Source organism: Microcaecilia unicolor, chromosome 2 (assembly GCF_901765095.1).
Source record: "Microcaecilia unicolor chromosome 2, aMicUni1.1, whole genome shotgun sequence".
Taxonomy (NCBI): domain Eukaryota; kingdom Metazoa; phylum Chordata; class Amphibia; order Gymnophiona; family Siphonopidae; genus Microcaecilia; species Microcaecilia unicolor.
The window spans coordinates 428,369,830-428,391,405 of NC_044032.1; the positions used below are offsets into that span (position 1 = coordinate 428,369,830).

General features: G+C 43.2%; 1 protein-coding gene across 1 annotated transcript in view; it reads right to left on the reverse strand.

Annotated features, from left to right (window-relative positions):
- Positions 1–21,041, reverse strand: part of INTS12 (integrator complex subunit 12) — a 61,420-nt gene extending 40,379 nt beyond the window's left edge. The window contains exons 1-3 of the mRNA XM_030190765.1: positions 20,936–21,041; positions 12,639–12,804; positions 6,505–6,660 (exon numbers count right to left, since the gene is read on the reverse strand). Coding sequence (XP_030046625.1) covers positions 6,505–6,660; positions 12,639–12,794 — 312 coding nt within the window. The 5' untranslated portion in view covers positions 12,795–12,804; positions 20,936–21,041. The remainder of the gene's footprint in view (positions 1–6,504; positions 6,661–12,638; positions 12,805–20,935) is intronic.
- Between the last annotated feature and the right edge of the window lie 535 nt (positions 21,042–21,576).

Genomic DNA, 21,576 nt, shown 5'->3' on the forward strand with positions numbered 1-21,576 from the left:
ATAAAATCCCTTCTCTTCTTCCCTTGGTGGTATGGGTTCAACCGCTCAAGCTAGAAGGGCAGAGATTTCTTCTGCTTGGACTGAGAACTGATGAAAGGCGATCTTGGTGGGCAATCTGGAGGTCTTTGATGCCAATTCAGTGAATACCTGAGATGGACTATTTGAAGAACCCACTGGTCAGAGGTTACAAGGGGCCATCTGTGTTGGTAAAAGATGAGCCTCCCTCTGACTGGAAGGTTGTCCGGGATGGATACTTTTTGTGCGGCTATGCTCTGCTGGAACCAGTCAAAAGCCTATGCCTACTTTGCCTGGGGAGCTGGCTGGGACTTCTGAGGATGGGGCTGGTGAGGCCTGGGATGCTGGGCCTGAGTCGAACGAGCGGGAGGTGAAAACCTATGCCTTTGAGAGTAGCAGAACACCATTTCGACCTGGTCGAAAATCTTCTTGTTGAAGATGATACAGATTGAGTGTGCCGAGAGAGTCTGTGGATAGTACCTATATGTTTCTTCATGAGGTCAGTGACTTCCTCCACTTTCCAAACAAGTTGTACCCTTGGCACGGCATGTCCAACAACCTCTCTCAAACTGCTGGTTCCAGGTCAGACATGTAACCATGAGAGTCTGTGCATCCCCACACCCATTCCAGAGAGTCTGGATGTGACATTAAAAGTATCATAGGTGCCCCTATCCAAAAAATGCCTACACTCCATCTGCTTGTTGGTCAGCTGATGAAGCTCTGTGGCGTGCCTTAAGGGAAGAGAGAGTCCGCCACAGTCAGTGTATTGTTCACTAGAGACTCCAAGTAAAAGGCTTGTGTAGAGCTGGTATTTATTTATTTGTAACCTGATATACCACCTTAACTCTGTAGCAGAACAAAACGGTTTACAAATGCTAAAACGTCAACAGGAAAAAAGATGGTAGGATTGGATACAGGCAATGAGTATCAAGGCCTGAAAAGTCTTCCTCTCAAACAACCAAAGTCCTAGCCTCTCGTTCTGGGGGTGCCAAGGCATGAGACAGAGAACTCTTGGCCCGCTTGAGAGCAGAATTGACCACCATGGGGTTGTATGACAACTGTGCCTACTTGAATGAGATACTGCATATCCACCTTCTTCTTAGATGCTACCTGAACTGTGAGGGGAGAGTCCTAGTTCTTCAACAGTGCATCCTTAAGGATAGGGTGCAATGATCCTGTGATCCCTTTCCTTGGGAGGAGACAACATTTCTGCTCTGGGCTTCTCCTCCATCGCCAACTTAAATAGGACAGACACAGCCACCTCCCTCACAAAAACGGTGAAAGAGTGGCTCTGGTGAAGTCCTAGTCTCTCGTTCCGGGGCTGCCGATGCATGACACTGAGAACTCTTGGTCCATTTGAGAGTGGATTCGACCACCATGGGGTTGTGTGACAACTGTGCCTTCTCGAATCTCAGAGACTTCTGGATACGATACTGCATATCCACCTTCTTGGGTGATACCTGAACTGTGAGGGAAGACTCCTAGTTCTTCAACAGTGCATCCTTAAGGACAGGGTGCAATGGTACTGTGACCCCTTCCTTGGGAGGAGACATCATCTCTGATCTGGGCTTTTCCTCCATCTCCAACTTAAAAATGGGACAGCCGCAGCCACCTCTCACACAAAACTGGTGAAAGAGTGGCTCTGGCGGAGATTTTCGTCTCTCTTGAGGAGGAGAGGGATCAGATAGAATTTCATAGGACTCCTCCTACAAGAAGTAATGTGAATCTTCATCTGACTCCCATGAACGGTCCCAATCAAACTCTTCACCATACTCAGGTACAGGTGAATGAGTCTGTACTGGCCTCAACCTAGTGGAACGATGTCCATGGTCCGAGGAACTTCGAGGTGCAGCCCTACCCTCAGACTGCGAGGAAGCTTCCTCCCCGAATATAAAAGGTGGTACTACCTGCCTGGACATTGGCGTCAACACCCGGTGAAGCACTGGTATCAAAGAACTGGGCACCGGCACCGATGGAGTCTCTTAAGAGTACCTGGGCAGCAACTGCGCCAGCTCCTTCCCGAGCATGCTGCAGAACTGCTCAAAGGCGGGCAACAGCAAAGGCATGGGAGCTGGGATACAGGCAATCTGAGAAGATGTCGGTTTCGAACTGGTGGCAGGGATCGGACTGTTCGGTGACTTGCGCACCGGTACCTATTCTAAGGAGGGGGGAGTGCTCCTCCCAGTGCTTCTCAGGTATCGGAGGATCCAATGCCCCAGTGCTCCCGGCACCGTGCGTCGAGGAAGATCGATGCTTATGCTTCTTGGGCTTTTCCAGATACATAAAACTTCCGGTGTCGATGAGGATAACACTGAATCCATATGGTTCCTTCTGTGTGTTGGGTCCGATACTGGACCAGTCCCAGGGCCTGCTACCAATGCCCAGTGTAGAGACAGGTGGAGACCCACTCAATGCCAGTGCAGTCTCAGTGGACGCCGAAGTCAGAGCAGCCAAAGTTGATGGTCTGGCCTTCGAGGAGTCAAAAAGATGCTGAGTCAGTCACACTCGCTGAGTTCTGACCTGCATTTATAAACAGAGATCACAATCAGAGGGGTCATGACCTAAGCTCAAGGCACTCGATGTACCAAATTGGGCAGGTCTGTGGCAGAAATCACACATCTACATTTGGTGCACCTCTTAAAAGCCATTAGGGGGTCTTCTGTGACATCGAAAAAAGTATCTTGGCTAAATTAAACTCCTCAATCTTGAACGAGGGAGGGGGGGGCAGTATTCAAATTGAGGACAGGACTGCGGCCTAATTGTGCAGCCACACCGAAAAATAAAGAAAAACTCGAAGAGCCGAAAAAGCTAACAAAATAGGGAAAAACAGAAGCACAAAATATATACTTGAAGAAGAAAAAAGAAAACTCACAGGGGAAGGCACAAACATTCTTAGGCAAAAAATACAGTGTGAGGGAGAGAACACAGTGGGATGCTGATAGAATTTTCTTCTGTACTCGTATAGTCAGCGTCCACACTGGGCTCCGTTGGATGAGGTCACCCAGAGAGAATAAAAAGGCCTGTTTGTCTTCGGAGAACATCCTGCCATATATTTTACTAACACTGGGATTACTGAGTGGAAGGTGTTACTAATTCTAAACGTTAATTTCATGTCATGCTTACCATCATGTCTTACCACATACCGTATATCACACACAGGTGTTTACCTTCTCTATGTGGGTAAAGGACAAGGTGGCAAAATTCACTGGGTCTTGCCAGCAGTGGCATGTATTTATTAAGGCAAAGCCTTCTATATTGCATATTACTTTGACATTGTCCTGCCCACTACTGCAACACCCTACCCACCCCCGCCCATCCCTTCACCATCTCTCCTATCCCCCTCCTCCCTCCTAGCTCTCAACCTTCATCACTTCCTTCCTGCCATTAACCCATCCCCATTCCTCCTAAGCGCACCCCATCTTTGTCGCCTTCGTCGCCCTACCTCCCCCTCCCTCCTCCGCACTCTTTTGCTCCTTCTCCTGCTATCTGCCAGAGACATCAATCCCAATCCAGGTCCCCCACACCTGTCCTCCTCTTATCCATGCAAACGTTTCCGGGATGTCTCCAATCTCATCTCTATTCCCCTCCTCCCTCCCCTTCTCGTGTGCCCTGTATGCAACAAACTTTCCTTCACCCATGATCTCTTCATCTCCCGTTCCCTTCAACTGCTCGCCCTAACTGAAACCTGGCTCTCCCCTGATGATTCTGCCTCAGTCGCGGCCCTATGCCATGGAGGTTATCTTTTCTCCCATTCTCCCCGCCCAGTTGGCCGCAGTGGCGGCGTCGGGTTACTACTTTCGCCCTCCTGCAGTTTTCAACCTCTTCTCCTACCGCGGTCTCACTGCTTCTCATTCTTTGAAGTTCACTCCATCCGTCTATTCTACCCGATGCCACTCAGAGTTGCAGTCCTATACCGTCCCTCCCCTCCTTCCTTACTGACTTCGATGCATGGCTCTCTGTTTTTCTTGAGCCCTCATCCCCATCCCTCATTCTTGGAGATTTTAACATACACCCTGATAACCCATCCGAATCATACGCTTCTCAGTTCCTCACTCTGACATCCTCCTTCAACCTCCAGCTGAGCTCCACCACCCCTACTCACCAATCTGGCCACTATCTTGATCTCGTCCTCTCCTCTACCTGCTCACCCTCCAATTTCTGCGCCTCAGCTCTTCCTCTATCACCTGATCACCTTCACACTTCATCACCCTCCCCCTCAGTCCCGCCCTACACTAACCACTACTTCCAGGAATCTCCAAGGCTGTCGACCCTCCCACCTTATCCTCTAGTATCTCTGATCTCCCTTCCATCTTGTCCTCCGAGTCTGTTGACAAGGCTCCACTTACAATGCCACTCTCTCCTCTGCCCTGGACGCCCTTGCACCATCCATCTCCCGTCCCACAAGGCGTACTAATCCCCAGCCCTGGCTGACCCCTTGCACCCGATAGCTTCGCTCCTGTGCCCGATCGGCTGAACGCCTCTGGAGGAAATCTCGCACCCATACTGATTTCATTCACTACAAGTTCATGCTATACTCCTTCCAGTCCTCCCTATTCCTCGCCAAACAGGACTATTACACCCAATTGATTAATTCCCTCAGCTCTAACCCTCGTCATCTCTTCGCCACCCTTAACTCCCTCCTCAAAGTGCCCTCCGCTCCCACCCACCCCCCCCTCACTCTCTCCTCAATCCCCTTCTTTTTCAATCTACACCTCTTCCCTGGGCTCGCTGATCTCATCTCATGGTTTCCAGTATCATCTTTATGCTGATGACACCCAGCTTTACCTCTCCCCACCAAACATCACTGCGGAAACCCAGGCCAAAGTATCGGCCTGCTTGTCCGACATTGCTGCCTGGATGTCCAACCGCCACCTGAAACTGAACATGGCCAACATCGAGCTTATTGTCTTCCCACCCAAACCCACTTCTCCTCTCCCTCCACTCTCTATCTCAGTTGACAACACCCTCATCGTCCCCATCTCATCTGCCCGCAACCTTGGAGTCATCTTCGACTCCTCCCTCTCCTTCTCTGCGCATATCCAGCAGATAGCCAAGATCTGTCGCTTCTTCCTCTAAAACATTAGCATAATTCGCCCCTTCCTCTCTGAGCACACCACCCGAACTCTCATCCACTCTCTCATTACCTCTCGCCTTGACTACTGCAACCTACTCCTCACTGGCCTCCCACTTTGCCACCTATCCCCCCTTCAGTCCGTTCAGAACTCTGCTGCACGTCTTATCTTCTGCCTGGACCGATATACTCACATCACCCCTCTCCTCAAATCACTTCACTGGCTTCCGATCAGGTACTGCATACAGTTCAAGCTTCTCCTTCTAACCTACAAATGCACTCGATCTGCAGCCCCTCCTTACCTCTCTACCCTCATCTCCCCTTACGTTCCTACCTGTAACTCCACTCTCAAGACAAATCCCTCCTTTCAGTACCCTTCTCCATCACCGCCAACTCCAGGCTCCGCCCTTTCTGCCTCGCCTCACCCCATGCTTGGAATAAACTCCCTGAGCCCATACGCCAGGCACCCTTCCCTGCCCATCTTCAAATCCTTGCTCAAAGCCCATCTCTTCAATGTCTCCTTTGGCACCTAACCACTAGTCAAGAAATCTAGACTGCCCAACTTGTGTAAGTTATATTAACACTTGTCATTTCATCCTTTAGATTGTAAGCTCCTTTGAGCAGGGACTGTCCTTTTTTGTTAAAATGTACAGCGCTGCGTAACCCTAGTAGCGCTATAGAAATGTCAAGTAGTAGTAGTAGTAGTAAATAGCACACAATGACATACTATGCACTGTTATTTGAATGTTTTTACTGCTGCAATTATCTACTGTCCAATTTTCACTGTACACTACATTAGTTGAATTTCTTCAGAAAGACAGTAAATAAATCCAAATAAATAAATTCTCTTACCTATTTAATTGCAATGAGCATCTCCTGTATACCAGTCCTATTGGACAAGTATGGCAGCCCTTATGCAACATATAAGGTTCTATTTTGCACAGAACATATAAAGCCTTCCATGCCAGTAGTTACGTTTTGTATGAGTAGGTGCTGTTGGATGTCAAAGAACCATCTTATTTCTGCCTTTTTCTCTCATCAGATCCTATGCAATGGAACCAAGCTTAAATAAAGCTGGATTGTGATTAAGTATGGGCAAGTGTTTTAGGCTTTTTGCTCTTAGATTACATCGACATCATGCTCATGAAAGTATTTCCTCCACTCAGTTCCATAATTGTTGACAACAGCATGGCTATACAAGTTAAAAAGAAAATGAGCCTCATGTACATTTTTATTTATAGTCTCTCATTACATAGCCATTATCAGCTTCTCTGATGCTGTTTAGGTCCCTGAGGAATCAATTTTTTGAAATACAAATAACATGTATGATACTCAGCTGACCTTACTGAATAACTGACTCAACCTCCTAAAATAGGTTAATCAACCACTCAATAAATAAATCAGAAAAGCAGTCTTACTTTATCAGCAGATCGTTTCTCTACTTCTTTTTTCACTTTTTCTGTTACAAGAGTTTTTCCATTGTTGCTCCCTAGGGGAAGACTGGTGGAAGCCTTTAGCTCTGGCTTAATAGATGCAGGTTTGGAAACGGATGACTTGGGGGGTTGTTCAGCTTCCTAAAATCAGAAAAAAAAATAAAAAATAAAAAGATGTCTGCGTGAAACAGTATTTTCCACCTGACAGAAATGAGACAAGAAAAAACAACATTTTAGGTCATAAACTAATCAAAGAGAGAATTTGAATCTAGAGTTAATTAAGGCTTCTGGTTTTCTATGGCAGCAAGCAGAGACTAGTATATCCTGCATAAATTTGCAAGCAAGTTTAGATTAATTAAAAATGCACAGTTTTTAAAATTAAATATGCTTCTGGTTGTAAATATTTTCATTAACAGAATTAAGGCCCTGTTTACTAAGGTGTGGTAGCGTTTTTAGTGCACACTAAAATTAGAACGCGCTAAACACTAGAGACGCCCATATATTCCTATGGGTGTCTTTAGCGTTAGTGCATTCTAAAAACGCTAGCATACCTATAGCACGGCTTAGTAAACAGGTCCCTTAGTGTTTATGTTTTTTTTATGTGTTTCATTCAATTCCTTCACTATACTAATATGCTTCTGGTTGTAAATATTTTCATTAATAGAATTAGTGTTTACATTTTTGTTGTGTGTTTCATTCAATTCTTTCATTAGCATGCAACTTCAAGGATGAATTTGGATTATTCCTTAAGGGGGCAAGCCTAGAATATTATTTGCCATCCAAAAAACACATTTTTCCATAATCACTAAGTCTCATATATGGGCTGCCCCATAAATTCTTTTATTATTTTTTTTTAAACGTTAAGCCTCTTTCTCCACCATCCATTCCCACACACTCCTCTCTCATACCGCTTACTATCTGAACCTGTGGTTTTGGGGACTATTATCCAATCAAAGACAGCATGCAATTGTGCCATATTATAGTATCTTTTAAAATCTGGAAGTGCTCTTCCTTCTTCTTACACAGTGTGCCTTAAAATTTCCTAATTTCGATTGTTTCTTCTGCCAAATAAATTCAGTTAATATTTTGTTTAATCTATAAAACATGGATGAGGGAATATCAATTGATGGCATCTGGAATAAAATACAAACACTTGGGCAATATCATCATTTTAATGACCCTCAAGCGCCCTATCCAAGATATTTGCAACTTGGCATTCATTAACATCTTAACACATTGGTCAACAAGGATGTAAAATTTGCTTTATAGATTCTGCCCCTGTGGCACTAAAGAGGAATCACTTGCCTAAGGCCTGAACCTCTGCCTTACCTCACTGCTATATTTAATATCTCTGATTTGGTAATGTTAGCTTTAAACCCTGACACTAGCCCAAATTGCTTCAATTCTTATTTTATTTTTTTACTGAGATTATATCAAATTAAGCAAATCACAAACAAAAATGTCATGACAAAGGAAATTCCACAACTTAAACCAAACTAAGGGGAAAAAAAAAAAGCAATTTCAATCTATAAATATTTGACCACAATATCCATGGTTCCAAGATTGCTTCAATTCATCTATAACTGCTGCTAAGGACATTGCTGCTTGCCAAGCACAAATGAGATATCAGCAAAGAGATATTTTGTAAATCCATCCATCCTACCTACCTCAATTTCCTCGATCTCAGTTATAGTTCTCACCTTTTGGGCCCGAGGTTCTAGGAGGCAGTACAAATAATACGGAGGAAAAGGGATAACTGCCTGGTTTCCCTTAGTAGGGGAAACACATCAGAATAACTACCATTCACTTCTATGTACCTCAAGGGTTCCCTATACATTTCTTTAATCCATTTTATCTACTGTGGTCCCAATCCTTATTTCTCTAAGATTTGAAACATGTATGGCCAGTAAACCCTGTTGATCACTTTCAGTGTCAGAGAGACGCAAAGAAAGTTCCTTAGTATGGCAGATCAGATTTAAGACCTCTTCTAATATTATTGTCCACCAGTTTACTAGGCACAAATTCCACCTGATCAATCAATATGAACTATTTGTGGTAGGATTTGGAGTATTCTATTAGCTAAGACCTTAGTAAACAGTCTGAAGTCCACCCCTAGCAGGGATATGGGTCCATATAATCCACACCTGGTAGTAAAATCTTCCCTTTATTTCGGTAACATTGGAATCCCTCCCTACCACATCAATCGTAGCTGACTTTCTATGCCTATTGCATTAAATAGGTATGTTAATGGTTGCAAGATAATCTTTAAAGGTCTTATAAAATTTTGCTGTACAACCATCAATCCCTGATGCTTTCACTACTTTTAATTCCTTGATGGCCTGTAAAATTTTTGTAAACTGAATTGGGGTATCCAGTATGGCCTGAGCAGCATCAAATAATCTAGGAATCTGAATAGTGCTCAAAAAGCGTTCTCCCTCTATCACTAGTGCTGCTGTTTCAGGGGAATATAGTTCTTTATGAACTCCACAAATATTTTACTTATGTCTTCCAACGTACTAATCCCCTCCTCTGTTTAGCACAAAATTTTGATATTATAATGCCTGCCTTTCCACACTTTAAGCCTAAGTGTTATCGCCCATGACACCTTATAACCTAACTCAACCCCCCCCCCCCCCCCCCCAAATAAAAAAACAAGTCTCATTTAAGCTGGTTCAAGTTGTGGTGGATTTCTTCCATCTGCAAAGTTTACCCTGAGCCATTTCTAACCTCCAGAAGGCTCATACCTTCCCTTGCTAACAGGCCTCTTCTAGAGCTCTCATTTCTCCCCTCAGTCTCTTGTGAGATGCTCCTAACAATAAACTAAAGCAGGGGTAGGCAACTCCGGTCCTCGTGAGCCGCAGGCAGGTCAGGTTTTCAGGATATCCACAATGAGGCAGTGCTTGCAAATCTATCTCCTGCATATTCATTGTGGATATCCTGAAAACCTGACCTGCCTGCGGCTCTCGAGGACCAGAGTTGCCTACCCCTGAACTAGAGGACTACCTTCAAACATTCCCAGTTAACATCTGAGGAATGAAATTTCGAATCATTAAACTGAAAATAGTCACATTTCTGACTATTTGGGCAACTACCGCAGGGTATTCCAATAAGCTATCATTAATCTGCCAACATTTTACTCCCCCCCCCCCCCCCACCAATGAATTCCAATGTTAGCCACACAGATGCAATGTCTACTTTTAGAGAACCTAACACCAATCCTTTCTGAAGGCCTACCTGGAGAAACACTAGGATGTGCACAATCCGAGAAGGGAGAAAGTCCGCACTCAGAAAACCAGCCCTTGACCGTCCTCCACACCCTTGTACATTTCATGGATGTAGAACGTTCTGAGCCTAAAGCAAGGTAGCAATGACCGAATCAGAATAAACTTTTCATCTGAACTGAGCCCTTTCAATGGCCAAGCCTTAAGACCAAAGGGGTATAGATCCTCCATGAGCACCGAACCTGCCTTCATTAGGCCATGTACCTGTGGGAAGAAGGATAGAATCCCTGTCCAGCAGTTGAATTGGATCCACTCACTATGGCCAATCCAGGATTATGAGAATTATTCAACCCCAGTATAATGCAATCCTTTTCAATGTGTGGCCTACTGTGGGCCAAAGAGGGAAGACATACAGTAGATATGTCTCTGGCCAGGGCTGCAGTAGGGCATCAATTCCCATCAAGCCCAGTTCTTTCCAATGACTGATGAACATGGGCACATTAGCATTCCTTTTCATTGTCATCAAGTACAGAAGGAGAGAACCCCATCGGTCCACTATCAGCTGGATAGTTCCAATTCTCCTGGGTCCAAGGAGTGCCTGCTCAGAAAGTCTGCTTCCACATTCCAGAAAACGCGAGCTGCTGACAAGCAGAGACTTTTCTTCACTCAACTTATAAGGGAGGCCGCCTCCACCACCATCACCGCTGTGGATCCTGCCTTGCTTGTTATAAGCCACTGCTGTCGCATTGTCGGAGAAATCGCAAATAAATTATTATGCACTGCCCTGAGCTCCAAGCAATTCAATGACCACTGAGACTCCTGTTCAATGACCTTGTAATGAGCTCCCCAACATGACTTGCTACCATCCGTTGTCACCACTTTCCACTGTGTTATTGGAAAGGGAGTTCCGACAGTCAAATTCCTGGGCAACAACCTCCTCTGTATACTGTGTCTGGCAACCAGGATCCAAGGAAGATGAAGAAGGTCATACTTCTGTGACACCAGACACCAGCAGCTGAGAACAGCCATATACGAGTCCTTGCCCATGGCACTACTTCCATCACTGTCTTCATTGACCCCAGAACCTGCCTTGACTAGTGCAAAAGCCCTCAATGCCTAAGCGGTATGAGGCCAAAACATCTGCACCAACTCCTACCTAAGCATGGCCCAGTATCACTCATCGAGGACAGGCATCAGTAAAGGTTGGGGAAGCTGGTTCAGAGACAGCCTGAGAAAGAGCTGGTATCAAACCGGAAGTGGAAACTTGGCTGCTTTAAGACTGGTGTACTGGGGAGGGGAGCTACCTTCTCGGTGACACCAATGCCCCAGTGCTCCCAGCACAGTGCTTCAAAAGGGACAATGTTGTGCCTCTTTGGCTTCCCTCAACGCTTAGCATCACGGTCCCTTGACACCAATGTGGATGATGTCAAACCTGCATTCGTCCTTAGTGTCAGGTCTGATGTGGACCGGTCTTGGGGGCCTACTTTCAGTGCCTGATGTCAAGGGAGGTGGAGACCTCCTCAATGCTGGTGCACTTCCAATGGTAGAAGTCTGGGAAGTCATCAGTCAAAGGACTGGTTTTCGAGGAGGCAAAAAGTTTCTCTTGCTGGACATAACATGCCCTCTGTGTACTCAGATGCATTTGTAAACATCAATTGTGCAGGTCCGTGGCAGAAATCACCCGATTGCATTGGGTGTGCTTTTTGAAGCTACTAGGGTCTTCTTAGACATTGAGAATAGAATCGTGGCAAAATTAAAATCTTCAATCTTGAACATCAAAAAGGGCAAAGCTCAAATCATGGTTTGTGCCCAGGCTGAAAAGGGGCCTAAAGAGCTGCACAAAAAATAAAATAAAAGGGAAGGTACTGAAAAGAACTATGAAGAAAATGAGAGAAATCAAGGAAAGGAACCTGCACTCGTGTGTCAGGTGGGAAGACACCCGTGCATAAACGGTGGAACGCTGCTAGAATTTTCTAATAGCTATATATGCTAGGCAGCGACCGAACCGGGCTCTGCCAGATGACGTCGCCCAGATGTGAGAATACCGTCGGCCTGCTTGTCCTCGAGAATAATCGCCCACAAATCTAAAACTCTACCCAATAACTATTTAGGAAAAGTGGACCATCAAACTGGGATTAAACTTCTATACTGTTGAATCCATATTTAGTGTATATTTGAACCAGATATTTTTTTCATTGATCTATTAGTGTTACCATATCAAAAACTTCAAAGTTTTGACATACATGTCAAGCCCACTCCTCTGAACCAATCTCTATGCATAACAGAAAAGACACACTATTCCTAAATAAGTAGTACTAGGTACTTTTTTTTTTTTTAAATAATAAATGTATCATAGGCACCTATGCAACTTTATAAACCAGACACCCAGAAGTAGCCCAAACAGCATACAAATCCTCGGGCACAAATTTACACTTGTTCCAAATGAGTAAATTTGTGCATGTACTGCATGTGTGCACTAGCATATTTTGATAAAACATACATGTCAATCACAACTTCACCCAAACTACATCTCCCAGAATACCTATGTGCAGTGCACATATAAATTTGTAGCCGCTTGTCGGCACACTTATTTGGCAGCATGATTTTACAGCCTTTTGATTTAAGATAATGCAATTTAAAAATTAAATGTTTTGGTTTGTACATTTCATTAGTTGTGGCCCTTGATGGCCGTGGCTATTCCAGAATTGTAAAAGTCCTCTCAGCTGGGAGAATATGAAAATTATGCAAGTTATACTCAACTCATGTACTTGCTCCCTTCTCAGAAAATAAGCCATATCTTTCATTTATAAACAGGAGCATCGAGTGAGGAATATTTTGGAAGGACAAGAGGGGCTGAAAATTGATCTAGCATTACAATGTATAATTCTGTGCTCATACCTTTTGTGGTGGACGGTAGCTTGAATCAGTTCCTCTGGCTAAAGACTCATCAAGCAGAGATTTCAGTTTTTCAGCAGAATCTTTGCTCTTTGAATGCAGGTAGCCTAGTGCTTTCAAAAAGATGGGATCAAGTTCAGAATTCACCACCACTGCCATCTTAGCCTCTCTGAAACAAAAACAAAAAGATATTACACTCATCACTCTGAGCTTAGAGGGTTCTCTGAAAATCTTCTCTGGGAAAACAGCTGTTATACTTTTTTTTTAGTTCAATCAGTTTTTTATTGATTTTATAACATATTGTAAATTTAGTACCAATGACAATAACAGTTAACAGAAAGGTCAATGTACTCTGACTATATATATATATATATATACATATATGTATATTCGTATGAAGTATGCATGCATATCAGATGTTATAGTATTAATGCCAATGTTTGAAAAGTACCTGTACATTAATTACTTAGCTGGATGAATATTTAATCACCAGAGACCAAATTTTATTATATGCCATAAAGGAACCACATTTCTCTGCTGCTTCTCTCTCGTATTTAGCTGTTAGACATACTGAGTTCCACCACATTTCGTAGGTTAACTTTGTAAAATCTTTCCAGTTTTAACATATCAATTTTATAGCCACTTGGATCAATATACGTAGTAGTTTAATTATATGTGGTGATAATATATTGTTAGTGCCGAAATCTCCTGCTATTATCGTTTTGTAAGTTAAAGAAATCTTTAAATTTAGTATAAGAGAAATTGTTTTCTCTATTTGAGACCAATATTCATCCAGTAATGGGCAATGATATATTAAATGGTCCAAGGTTCCTATATTGTTGCAGCAGGACCAGCAACGATTGGAAGCATCTTTTGATATCTTAGATAGTTTATATGGTGTCCACATAGCTCTATGTAATATATAAAATGACGATTGTGTAAGAGCTGATGATTTTGACGATTTATATAGAGATGATCAAATTTCTTCCCACTGATCTTCTGATAGTTGAGAGTTGATTTCTCTATTCCAAATGTTCTGCAAAGCCAATGGAGGATGAGAAGAATGTTCTTGTAGGATTTTGTACCATATGGAGGCCGTTTTCTTTTTTGTATCCAGTTGATGACAATGTTAAATAACTTGGTGTATCGTCCTTTAAAGTATTAATGTTAAAGCTACAAAAACAGAAATGCTACCTATGAATATGTCAGCAAGATCATATCAATATACACAATCACCATTCAAATGGTCTCCCACCAGTTTGAAGTACTTAGGTGTATTGTTTGGATCTAATGTTAATGATACAATTAACCTCAATGCAACACATCTACTGAATTGTGTTAATGATATGTCTAAAAAATGGTCACCACTCAAATTATCTTGGTGGGGTAGATTAGATACCATAAAAATGATGATTACTCCAAAGGTAAATTATGTATTGAGCATGTTACCAATTATGCTTAATGATAACACATACAAAAATATAGAACAAATCCTATCTAAATTTTTATGGTCTAATAAACCACCTCGAATAGCCTTAAAATATCTTAAGTCTACTAAACAACATGGTGGAGTTAATTTTCCAAACTTTAAGGACTACTACAAAGCTTTTATACTTAGACAAAGCTCCTCATGGATTATCTCTAGAGAAGATCAACCAGAACCTTTATGGCTAAAATGGGAAGCAAAACTATATAAAGATATCCCACTATAATTACTACCATGGTCATTTACAAACAAATCAGAAACTAATCCAATTATCTCTGCATCTCAAATATCTTTCAATTCACTGGACTCTTGTGTAAAAGCACCAATTCACTCAACCACCATGATTCCTCTCTGGAACAATCCAAATCTTAAAATCAATGGGAGGTGTATTGCCTGGCCCAATTGGATGGAAGCTAAAATTTGGTATCTACATCAACTCTTGGACAAACATAAATGGATACCCTTCTCTAAATTACAAGAAACATATAATCTGCATAAACATTGCCTTTTCCAGTGGATCCAACTAAAACATTGTATATCTGTTATACTTTGAATCAGTGATAGTGTTTTTAAAAAGGCAAAATTTACACCTGTATTTTCTTCTGAACTTTCTGGCTCTTTATTCAGTGCTGGCAAGAGAAAAATGCCAAGAATAAACAATATTTAGCATTTTCAAATCATCTGCACAAAGTAACACATACACACACAAAAAAAAAATCACTGCAAATAAAGACCTGCATGGTCCATTCAGTCAGACCAACAATGTGGAATAAAACTCACATAATTGATCCTGATCTACGGTCTGTGTCCTGAAGCTGGTTCCACTCTGTTTTTGTTATTTTCAGAACACAGACCATGGAAGTCTACCTGGCACTGTCCTTACTTCCCAGCTACTACAGCTGCCTTCTAACCACCACTCCTGCCCATCATAAGGTCATTTAAGTTTTGTTTTGAATTCATCCTAGTTTTCAAGTTTATTTTAAGTCTTGATGTACCACATTGGAGAAATCTCTGTCAAGCGGTTCACAATAATCAATAAACAAAATAATGCTGAGAAAGGACCTACAATGGTTATAGGAAAGAGGATACACGTAAGAAAAGAAACCTAAAAATAGCAGCACACAGAACACCATCAGGCCACAAAGTCTGGCTCTAATCAAATGCGTTAGTAAACAAATAAGCCTTAAGCTGGGGCTTAAATAAAGATAGGGAGGTCTCCAGCTAGAGTGCCCGGGGGCAGCGTTCCAGAGAAGAGGACCTATTACATGAAAGAGCCGTAAACAAACACATAAGTGGATAGTGTGAAAGGTCGGGACCTAAAGCAAGAATTCCTGAGATGAACAAACCCTTCTGGAAGGGCAGAATGGCACCAGATATTGCGAGAGACAGGAAAGTTGACCAGAGTGGTAGGTTTTATGGACCAATAGTAAAACCTTATAATAAATACGAAATGCAACAGATAACCAGTGCTCTTCACTGAGTAAAGGGGTAACATAAGTGAACCGCTTTGCGCTAGTCAGAAGATGTTTAGCAACATTCTGGACTAGTTGAAGACACTGGATGTCCTTTTTCTGAAGTCACTGGAATAACGCATTGCAGTAGTCAAGGCTAGATAAGATAAAAAAAGAGTGAAGAAAAACTCCAGCGCTGAAATGACGGATTGAATAGAGTTTCCGTATCTTAAAGAATCAGCTGCATATAATCTTACAATACGAGGTAAAAAAAAGTCAGTGTTACATCCACGACTACCCCAAGAACTAGAACTGCTGGAACTAAGGTGAGGGATGTACCAGCTATGACGACAAATTGAGCCAAAGTCTGATGTTCTAAATGAGAAAACAAGACCCCTGTGCATTTCCCATAATTGAGATTAAGCTTGTGCGCAAGAAGCCAATAGGCTATTTCTTCTAACTTGGTATTTAGGATCTGGATAGAAGAATTGTCAGCAGGTTAACATGCGCCAAAATTTGAATATCAGTGTAGGCAAAAATGTCTAGAATGAGAGATTCTACAAACGTCAAAAGTGGAGACAATATATATACTTTTCTTCCTTCAAACTCCACTCCATTTGTCTATTCATTCCTCTGCCTCTCCGAGTAGCAGTCATTTATCGACCACCCGATAAGTTCCTTTCTCAACAACTTTGATGACTGGCTTTCCTTCTTTCTTGAACCTTCATCTCCTTCCCTCATTCTTGAAGATTTTAACATTCATACTAAGGTTCCCTCTGACTCTTATGCTTCTCAGTTTCTTGCTTTAACATCCTCCTTTCAATCTTCAACTGTGCTCCACTACCCCTATTCACCAAAATAGCCACTGTCTTGATCTTATCTTCTTCTCAAACTGCTCACTTCCCAGTTTCTGTGCCTCAACTCCTCCCCTCTCTGACCATCATCTGATAACTTTCACACTTAAACCCGATCCTGAGGCCCTGGCTCAAAAGAGGGAGCATGTTGTATAGCCGTGGACAAATAGTACTATCTGAAAAGAACATCTTTCGAACCTTATATTTATTGCATTTGTATCCCACATTTTCCCACCTCTTTGCAGGCTCAATGTGGCTTACAGTGTGTTGTTATTGGTAGATAGTAGATTAGGAGATAAGTTAGTATTACATAGAGAATAACATAGTCGAAATGTAAGCAAGTAGATATAGGTAGAAAACCTTACTGATATTAGGTACGGTGGAGATGTCGTAGAAAGTAACGTAATCAAAATTCAAATAAGCAGAAACAAGCAAAAGCATTGCTAATAGGTGGTTGCGATATAGGACATTTATGGTTGTTGCTCTTATTGGTATGCCTTGTTGAATAGGTGGATCTTCAGGGATTTGCGAAAGTTAGTTAAATCATAAGTAGTTATTAAGCTGCGCGGCAATGCGTTCCATAACTGTGCACTCAGGTAAGAGAAGCTAGACGCATGCATTAGTTTGTATTTTAGACCTTTGCAGCTGGGGAAGTGGAGGTTGAGGAATGTGCGGGATGTCCTTGTAGCGTTCCTGGGTGGCAGGTCTACCAGATCTGACATATAGGCTGGGGCATTTCCGTGAATAATTTTATGGACTATCGAGCATATCTTGAACGTGATGCTTTCCTGAGTGGGAGCCAGTGTAATTTCTCCCTCAGGGGCTTGGCGCTTTCATATTTTGTTTTTCCGTATATGAGTCTCGCTGCAGTGTTCTGGGCTGTTTGTAGTCTCTTGATGATTTGTTCTTTGCAGCCAGCATATAGTGCATTGCAGTAATCCAGGTGACTGAGCACTATTGATTGTACCAGGTTTCGAAAGATGGTCCGTGGGAAGAAAGGTCTTATTCTTCTCAGTTTCCACATTGAGTAGAACATCTTTTTAGTTGTATTTCTCACATGGCTTTCAAGCGTAAGATGTCGATCAATTGTAACTCCAAGAATTTTCAGTGTATCCGATACGGGAAGGGATAGTTTTGAGGTGTTTATACCAAATCTGTAGTGGAAAACCCACCATAGGGGAGGATACTCAGGACACACGAAGCAGATCTCTTCCCGGGAACCATGGAACCGCCCAAACCGGAATGGTACCCAATCCCTGCTGATACCAGTCTAGCCATTTTTTTGTCATTCCTTCCCACATCCATTCAACCTATTATACGCAACTGGGCTGTTTTAAAGTAAAGCTCAAAGTGGGGTACTCCCATATAGCATAGACCTCCGTACCCTGGGTGGGCGCTTTTTCCAGATGTAGGCAAAAAACTCTCCTGTTCAGTCATCTAAAAAAAGGTCTGTGGTATGGGAAGAGGAAGTGCCATGAACAAATATAAGAGCTTAGGCAACACCATCATCTTATCTGCCTGAATTCTACCCATCCAGGTGTGTTAGGCCTTCCCAATGGTCCAGCTCAGCCAGGAGTTGATTTAGTTGGGAAGTTAGCTTGATATAGTCCCTTTATCTGAGCTGTCACTTGGATACATAAGTATTTGATAGACTTTTGTGCCTACTGAAAGGAAAACTGTAGCTGAAGCTACTGGGCCTCACGGGAGTCCAGATTAAGATTTCGAATTTCTGATTTAGTCATATTTACTTTAAAGCATGAGGCCTTATTTATTTATTTATAGCATTTATACACCGCTCTTTCCAGCTTGATAGCAGGCTCAGTGTGGCTTACAAGCTATGGTACAAAGTATCACAGAGATAACACAAAGTATGGTACAAGGTATGGTACAAAGTATCACATAGATACACAAAGTATGATACAAAGTATCAAGAGATGTTCAAGTTAAAAGAATAGAAACAATGGGGAGAGATGTGGGAGAGAGGACTGGAGTATGGGTAGTGCTGGTGGTGTGGAATTAGGTTAGAGAATTAAGTTGGGTTGTTTGGGTAAGCTTGTTTGAAGAGGTAAGGCTTCAGCAGCTTTCGGAAGGGTAGGTGTTCATTGGTTGTTCGGATGTGTCGTGGTATTGCGTTCCAGAGTTGGTTGCCTATAACGGAGAAGTTGGAAGCATAGTAGGTTTTGTATTTGAGGCCTTTGCAGTTGGGAAGATGAAGATTGAGATATGTTCGGGAAGATTTGGACCTATTTCTGGCTGGAAGATCGATCAAGTTGGTCATGAAGCTTGGAGATTCGCCATGGAGGATCTTGTGGATCATTGTGTGGGCTTTGAAATTTATGCGTTCCTTGATAGGGAGCCAGTGAAGTTTTTCAGGAAGTGGAGTTGCACTTTCAAATCGTGGTTTGCCAAAAATGAGTCTGGCTGCTGTGTTTTGGGCGGTTTGGAGTTTTTTCATGATTTGGGCTTTGCAGCCGATGAAGATGCTGTTGCCTTCCCGTAATCGGTGAGGATCTCAGAGATCCCTTTCAGCGACTCCATAGGATCAGTCAATGCCATCAAGACATCAGTGAAGAGCATAATCTTGTGTTCCCCCCCCCCCCCCCCCTTGAGATTCCCCTAATGCTAGATGTATCATGTACTAGTTGTGCCAAAGGCTCAATAGAGAGAGCAAAAAGAAGGGGGGGAAACTGCACAACCCTGTCGCGTACAGCAATGCAACTCAAAAGGGTCCGTGTAGCATCCATTAATGCGCAAGCTTGAAAAAGGGGCCGTATATAGTAGACGGAGCCATGGCATGAAGTGCCCCCAGAATCCCATTTTCTGGAGCACAAAGAACAAAAAACGCCAATAGACGCTGCTTTTTCCGCATCAATAGACATGAAGGAATATAATAATCATGGACCCACTAAATAATATGAAGCAAAGATCGTATGTTATCAAAGGTCTGTCTGCCAGTTATAAAGCTCGTCTGATCAATGTGTGCTAATCGAGGCAACACCCGCTGAAGCCGATGGGCCATTATTTTGTCAAGATTTTATAGTCAGTTTCCATAGGACCCACAATAAATTGGATCCTTACCCGGCTTTGGTAGCAACGTAATGGCGGGCGCCAGGCGCCATGTATATGGGAGTTCCTGCACTCTGTCAAATGTATGAAAGACCCTTAGTAAGACAGGAGCCAAATGAGAGCTATAAAGTTTATAAAATTTGTTGGAAAATCCATCCAATCCTGGGGCCTTATTAGATGGTAGGTCCTTGATGGCCCATAGCACTTCCTCTAACTCTATAGGTTTAGAGAGGTGATCGGTCTGTCCCTCTGACAGGACCTGCGCAAAGGTATATTAGCCAAAAAGGTTTCTATCTCATGTTCAGTAGGAGTTTGTTCAGGTGTGTATAGGGCTTCATAAAATTGCAAAAATCGCGCATGTATCTCTTCTGTGCTAGTTAGCAATACCCCCCCCCCCCCCATATCACTCCCCTGAATAAAAAAAATATAATTACGCTGGGCTTGCTGTTTGATTTTGTGCGCCAGCAACCTGCTAGAGCGGTTATCAAATTCAAAATATTCCTGATGGGTTTTCTCTAACTGGTCAGCTATATCAGCCAACTGTAGCTCCTGCAGGGACATGCGTAAGTCACTCCCGAGGAATGAGTTGCGAACCCCTGGACTAAAGGTGATGGAGGACATGGTGGCCTCCCAGTTAGCTGAATTTTTAAATAAATAATAATACACATTTGTACCCCACACATACCTATAAAGTTCAGTGTACCTGGTGTTCTTCACAAAGAAAAGAAACTGGACTAACTCCAGGAATTATACAAAATAATACCCCACAATAAGTTAAAATACAACTATTTCAAAGCTAAAATATTTATAAATAAATTAAAAAAAAGTTTTTAGTAACATTCAGAAAGCCATATAACTAGGGATGGGCAATTAACATGTTATTGATGTTGGATTTTTTTTTTTTTTTTTTTTAATGCTGGCTGGTATTTTTAACGCTGTCCTGCCTCTCTCTCCCCGTGTTTACCTCACCTCCTCTTCAGTCACTGTCACTGATCACCACGCTACCGACCTGGAAGACCTGCCTTTGCCTCATCCTGCACTCCCCCCCCTCCCTCCCGTGCAACTTCCTATTCCAGGCCAGTGCTGAACAGTCTCTTGAGGGAAGTGTGGAGATGGAACGCCATTTTAGTAGCCCGTTATTTAGAATGTCTCAATCTAACCTTCTTGGTCCACATGATCCTTCCGAAGTAAGGTCTACATTAGAGGGGGGGGGGGGGGGGGACTTCTCTTTAGATCTGTGATAGCGTGTACAGATTGCTAATGGAATTTCTCTGGCTAGAATCCTTTTATAAAAAAAAACCTTTTCCCCCCAGAATTGTAGTACACTTAAAAAGCGTGAGATTATGAGAGAGCTGTGAGGTGGAGTTCTCCTGTTTTGTTGGCACAGAAGCCAAACCTAATGCTATCATGAGAAGTAACAACTGCATGTGTCACGCTCCTCACCTTGGGTTCGGCGGCTCCCTGCCGTCGTGGTCGGCTTAGTGCTGGGAGACCGCCGTCCCAGGACTGCGCTGCCGTTTTCCCTCCTCTGGCGGTTCGCCCCGCGCGGTCCGGGACGCGCCGCCGGTGGGGTGGTGCCTGGCTCTGTTCTGGGCGGGATTCCGGCCCTCTCTGCTTCGCCGGGGATTGGCTAACCCTACGGGCAGGTTCCTAGTCTCCTCCCTCTCCCTTTGTTCCTGCCTATGGGCTGTCTCTGTTTCTTCTGAGCCCCTCTCCCATTGGGCATTGACTGCACCTCTTGATCCTCCTGTCCTATGGCAGCTTCCCTTCTAGCCTAGTTTCTGCGACGTCAGACGCCGGCACTATTTCTACGCAACTTTCCTCACCTGTCACCTCGGCTTCTGCTTGGGTGAGTGTCTTGTTAGTGGTGTGTTTCGTTTCTACTTGTTCTTGCCTACTGACTATCTGGATTGTGTCTGCTGCCTGCCTATACCTGAGTCATTCTTTTACTCGCTGCCTATCTGGCCGTCACGCTCATCACCCCGCTTTCTGCTCATCTAGTAAGCACTGCAGGCTGCCCCCACCTAGGGGCTCAATCTCTGGGGAATGGCGGTCAGCGCAGGTGAAATTTTAAACCGGGGTTG